This window comes from Misgurnus anguillicaudatus, chromosome 7 (genome assembly GCF_027580225.2).
Source record: "Misgurnus anguillicaudatus chromosome 7, ASM2758022v2, whole genome shotgun sequence".
NCBI classification, from domain to species: domain Eukaryota; kingdom Metazoa; phylum Chordata; class Actinopteri; order Cypriniformes; family Cobitidae; genus Misgurnus; species Misgurnus anguillicaudatus.
The window spans coordinates 41,408,057-41,414,056 of NC_073343.2; the positions used below are offsets into that span (position 1 = coordinate 41,408,057).

Consider the following 6,000-nt stretch of genomic DNA (forward strand, 5'->3'; position numbering starts at 1 on the left):
ACGTTGTATAGCTGATTAAATAATATGTCACTTATCAGATATCTGTTGTTTTTAACATGACATCATCTTAACAAGACTCACATTTCCATTAATACCTTACTTTCATCTTAGACACTACCCAACATCCGTGACTATTATATTGAATGATGTTGTTGAGTACAGTATCATTTACAATATAATATAAAGAAGTATTAACAAATGGCTCTGTGATGTATTGTTCTTGGTTGTGCTTGTTCATTAATATTAAGATTTATGCATGACATTCGCCATTGATTGGTTGGATGGCGGCTCTTGACTCTAAATAATGTACGCTCATTGTCAGTGTGACCTCTTTGACTTTTCCATGTCTCTGCGGCTGGTGATGTAACATGAATGACTTCGTTCCCCCCATCTCCAATACTTTCATTGTCATGTGCATTATTTATGAGACTGGGTAAAACTCGAATCAGATTATGTGCTGGTCAAATGGATTCCAGCAATTTGCTGAATAATAAAAATCATGCAATATTAAACGTACTTGGGCAGGATAATAAGGATTTGTTATGCGCTGTCTTGCATGCACCTAATCTATTTAATTTTACATATGGTAATGCATGCATGTTTGTATTATAGGTATAAATTAATAATTGTTATTTATTATGCATTTATAATTACAAATCATCATACCTAAAATACAATTTTGTATTATGGTCCACTTGCCTAGTCTACTCATAGTGACACCTAGTGGAGAAACTATGTCAGTGAAGCACTTTCTCTGATTTTGTGAGTTTTGTGATCAACTAAAAGATGATCCTGTGAAACCACTTATGTTTATAATGTGTGAAGACCAAAGCAAATCATTGGTTATGCCTTTTGCCTTTCAGATCACACCAGCAGCAGGCCTCGTGTCTATCTTAAAGAGGCAAGAAGGAGCCAACAGTTCTGCCCCCGCTGCTCCTAAACCCAAGGTCCGTAAGGTCCGTTTCCGAGAACCAGATGATGGCCTGGACCACGGTAAGAATTAAACTTGAATGATATTACCTAAAAAGTCATTTAGTTTCCCCCTTCTGAATTATTTTGCTCTTACCTGATATGCAGATGAGGTAGGCGGAGACTCTTGGATCCTCCTCCTCTTGTTGTGCTTGGCCACTGTGGTGATCAGTGTGGGCGGGACCGCGCTCTACTGCACATTTGGAGACGCCCAATCCAGCGTGTGCACGGACTTTTCCCATAATGTGGACTTTTACATCGGCCGGGTGCAGAGAGGGATGGACGAGATCAAACACTGGCTGTCTCCGAGCTCATAGCAGGACAAGGAAATGACAAAATGATGCTGTCTTCTCGTCTAATCTCTTAATAATGAAGTGAAAATATGTTCAGCTGCAACACTTACAGCACAACAAACTTCATGCTGTGACTTAAAAAAATTTCATATACAGGACTCAGCTGGGTCATTCTGTCACAGATACACCTTAATGAACCTTAAGCCCGTCATTCAGGTGTGAAAAAGAGGACGCCCGTCCTCCAGAAGACTTGGGGAAACCTCATGGCCAGTTTTTGACTCCAGTAGCTCACTGTTTACTGCCATTGACTGAACCTCATACAAAAGATGTTGTTTTTAAAGTCTTAATATTTGGTAGACGGGATTTTCTCTTTATTTAAATAATATTAGCACTACAGAAAAATTATGGACATAACCATCTGTAGCCTGGACGTAGCATCCTCCTGCGGTCAACCTGGATGGTCTTACAGAAAACGTTTTTAAAGGACAGAAAAAGCAATACGTGTCTTAATACATATATTACAGTCAGCAAGAATATATAAAAGGGGGAAGAAAGCTGGTTACAATTTGGTATTGGTAAATCGACAGAAAACTTGTAATAGATTTAAGTTTTTTTTATAATTGATTTAGTTGCTGGTACAGCTAAAAGTCATATTTACTTTTAAATCTGATACAGGCACATGTTCAGAGATGTTATTTTGCGTGTGTCTTCTATTACTTTGCTTAATTTTATTCACAGAAGCGATAGAAAATGTTAGTTTTTTTAGTTCAAGAAACCATAAACTTAACTGAGTGCTGTTTGGGACTGATTGAAAACAAGAATTCGGACACTTAAACTTGCAAACCTCGAATGGTGGACGCCTATAGCGGCTAGCTTAAAATGTGTACATTGGTTGTACGCTCATTATCATGGTGCATTGTGGGGTTGAATGGGTGCACTTGATAATGTCCACTATGATTTCGGACACCACTTAAAATTGATGTTCCCTCAAATAGTGCACTATTGAGGGCTATTTCAGACACAGCCCAGGATTGGTTAATCGCTATGTCTAACCAGTTCCCCAAATATATGATGCCTTGCTGACTGTATCTACACTGTAAAAAATGTTTGGTTATTTATTGTCAACCCAGCATTGGGTCAAAAAGGGAACAAACCTATGCTGTGTTGGTTTTACTATTGGCTGTAAAAAATAGGGACGTAGTGTCCGTGACATCACTCATAGGTTTGTAAAGAGCTTTTTGAAGTCAATAGCTGCCGTCTACATTTTGGTCGCGCATCACTCGCGGATAACCGAAAATGGGTAAAGACAGGGTTCCCACGGGTCCTTAAAATCCTTGAAAGTTTGTGAATCTGGGGGGGAAAAGCAAGGGAAGTTTTTGAAAAATACATACATTGATACAGGTCATTGAAAATGCTTGAATCTATTTTATGCAATAAGTTTTCTGGAAAACAAATCCGTATAATTCCCTGTGTAGTGTAGGATAATATAAAACTTCTAGACTTTTTAAGCACATGTGCTAAATTGTTCGCTTTAAATGCTTATATCTTCTGTATGCGAATGTTGATTCATACCAAAATGCTTTTTTGCATATTTAAGTTTGACACATGAAAACATCTCGGGTTACGTATGTAATTGTTGTTCCCTGAGAAGGGAACGAGACGCTGCATCTCCCTTGCCATACTTCCGTGTCCCTGTAACGCCATCTTTGGCAATATTTCAGATAGCTATATACTTCCTGGTTCACGCGTCACCGTGTCTTTGTCGTTAAGCCTCACCATTGGTTGAATTTGATATACACATTCAGACGCACTTACCCCTGGGTACCTCCGGGTATTGGACATGGAAAGTTCTTGAAAGGTCCTTGAAGGTGTGGGAACCCTGTAAAGAGGCAGGACTTGGGTAAATCTGAGGTGGCTGGTTGCTGAAACCATGCCCGCCTAGCTTGACGGTAGCAGTGGCAGTTCACCTGTCACTCAAGTGGCCACGCCCTTAATTATGCAGAACTTTAAGGCTTAATATAATTTAAACGGTTGTCATGAAGGGCAAAAATAGCTATATAGACAAAAACACTTTTTGTACCAGGCAATAAACACAGTATTTTCTGCTGTAAAGTTGGGCATTTTAACATGGAGGTCTATGGCAGTGGTTCTCAAACTTTTTCAGCGTGCGACCCCCCCCTTGTGTACGGCGCATTCCTTCGCGGCCCTCCCAAAGAAAATGTATCACAAGAAACTGTTCTAAAACTCAACTTTTAATTAAACAAAGCATATTAAATGATACAAAGTAGATCTGTTGGTTAGTAGTCTTATTTTTTTAGGTTTAATTGCACAGAATTCATGATAAATGAATTTATTTTATAAAATGTCATAAAACTGCGGCCCCCCGGCACCATCTCGCGGCCCCCAGTTTGAGAACCACTGGTCTATGGGAATTGTCTTAATTTTGGCGTCAGCCTCTAGTGGCCACTTCACTAAGTCACTTCCGTATTAGTCTCGCGTAGCCAGACCTTCAATACTGAAGGTCTGGTGTTTTTCGCTGCTTTTTCTGGACAAATCCCGCCCACGAGCTGTTTGACCGACATGTCAAACAACCAATCACAGTTTGTTTCATCTAGCGTCACGTTTCGGACTCCCCACAATAACGAGCCGGCTGGCAACAAGTCAGTTATTGAAATAACCAGCCGCAACCGAATAGCATCTAAATAAACAACATTACTCACCATAGGACAACGTTGTGCACTTCATCAACAGCCACACCAATGAGACGCTCCCGTTAAACGTCTGTTTGAAGCATATCTCTCCACTTTTTAACACATACAAGCAATTCAGGAGAACTGAACTTTTTGACTCCACTAACTGCCTCAAGCAAAACTCTTGGACGTCTTTTAGAGAGTCGATCCCGCGAACTTTGCATATTTTTAAGAATCCAATGTTTAGCTGATCATGATAACTGCTCATTATTATCCACGTGAACACTCTCTTCCTCAATGGAACGTCAGAGCTTTGTTTTCCAGGGACCGAAACTAATCGCGACACTCGCGTCTCCTGGAAATCCGTTTTTTTTTCAACCAATCAAAGCCGACTTTAACATTCTCACAGGGTTTCCAGAAAAGTGTACGAAAAACATCAGACGTTCAGCCAACAGTTTGTGGGCGTGACGTCTGAGGCTGAGACTACTTCCGTATTGGCTTCATCAGAGAGATCAGAAGGTTGCCCCTTGGTTTTAACCCATTGTTGGGTCGGATACAAATTTGTTTTGGTTAATTTAACCTAATGGCTGTGTTTATCCCTTTTTGACCCAAATAACCCAGCATTTTAGAGCTTATAGATGAACGAGGAGTTCGGTACTACTGCAAGATAATTGTTGTGATTTTACTATTTTCTCAGGCATGGTCTTATCGATGATATCAGTTATTGTAATGATGGTGTTCAAATACTTTGTTTTTAAGTTATTATAACATGACATCCTGTGTTAAATTAACTTATTTTAAGTCACATTTATTCTTATTTTGTCATGAATGCACCGTGTTTGCTCTATGCAGAACATTAGTGACTCTGTCTGTGAAATCCAGGCTAAAGTCTCATAATATAACTGAGATAAGAAGCATCAAAGTTTGATATGAACTTACTCAGTCAATATTAAAGATATCAGTTTTATACTGTATTATAACTAAATTTTTACTAAAATGTTAAAAAACTGTAAATCACAAAAAAGCGACTTCAGCTTGGTTTTCACAGACTTATTTGTTGTTTCCTTTCGAAGCACAGACCTGCTCTTGTATTGTCAACATGTACAAGTATGTGAAATTTAATGTGTAGATTTTAACACGGTTGTCAATTTGCTGTGCTCACGTTCACAAACGTACTTGCGAGAACTGTAAAATGTTATGTTATGTTTTGTGTATTTTTATTTGTATGTTGTCTGGCTGGTTCAGATGACCAATAAATGTCTTATTGTGTGAGTTTTCAGTATTTATTTATTGCAGATAGTTTTTTAGAATCACAATGTACGACTGCATGCGCTCTCTCTCTCTCTCCTGTCTGTACAGAGACTATTTGAAATTTTGGAAACCTTATACTTGTTTTTCATAATTTTGTGTATATTTTATGTAAAGAATGCTGTATTTCCTTACTGTATAGTTCAGATCTGTTTAGTTACTGGCTTGGGAGAAAAATTTTAAGGTGAATGCAATGAGATGCCTTTGACCAAAATACCTGGCAAATAAATCTTACTGTTGTGACTTGGTTGTCTTTATTACAATGATGGGCTCTATGTTATTGTTTGCTTGTTGATTATGTTAAATTCATGTTTATTTTTTAAGGCATTTCATATATATATATATATATATATATATATATATATAAAACAGTAAATATGTTTTAGTAAAGACGGTAAATACAAAAAAACTTGCAATAATTTTCTGTGTGTAATCTGAACATTATTGGGTGGTTTCCTGTGCATGGTTTAGATAAATCAATCAATCAAAAACAATCTTAAGCAAAATCTATGACCCTGATATGTTTAAAGATAGGGCACTGCCAGCTGTTTTCAAGTAAGAGAGTTAAAACATTCATTTTAGTCTGGGACTAGTCTTTAGCCTGGTCTGGAAAACTGACCCTATATAGTGCTATTTAAGAAACTAATGGCGGTTTCCCAGACAGGGCTTATCCTAGTCCCAGACTAAAGCCTGTGATACACTGCACGATTTTTGGCTGTTAGTTTTGGTAAACCATTCTC

The 6,000-nt window shown here is 38.2% G+C and overlaps 1 protein-coding gene across 2 annotated transcripts in view; it reads left to right on the forward strand.

Annotated features, from left to right (window-relative positions):
• Positions 1-5,503, forward strand: part of cnsta (consortin, connexin sorting protein a) — a 29,955-nt gene extending 24,452 nt beyond the window's left edge. For both annotated transcript variants that reach the window (XM_055173290.2, XM_055173291.2), the window contains exons 10-11: positions 864-993; positions 1,078-5,503. In XM_055173290.2, coding sequence (XP_055029265.2) covers positions 864-993; positions 1,078-1,286 — 339 coding nt within the window. In that variant the 3' untranslated portion in view covers positions 1,287-5,503. The remainder of the gene's footprint in view (positions 1-863; positions 994-1,077) is intronic.
• Positions 5,504-6,000: the final 497 nt, after the last annotated feature.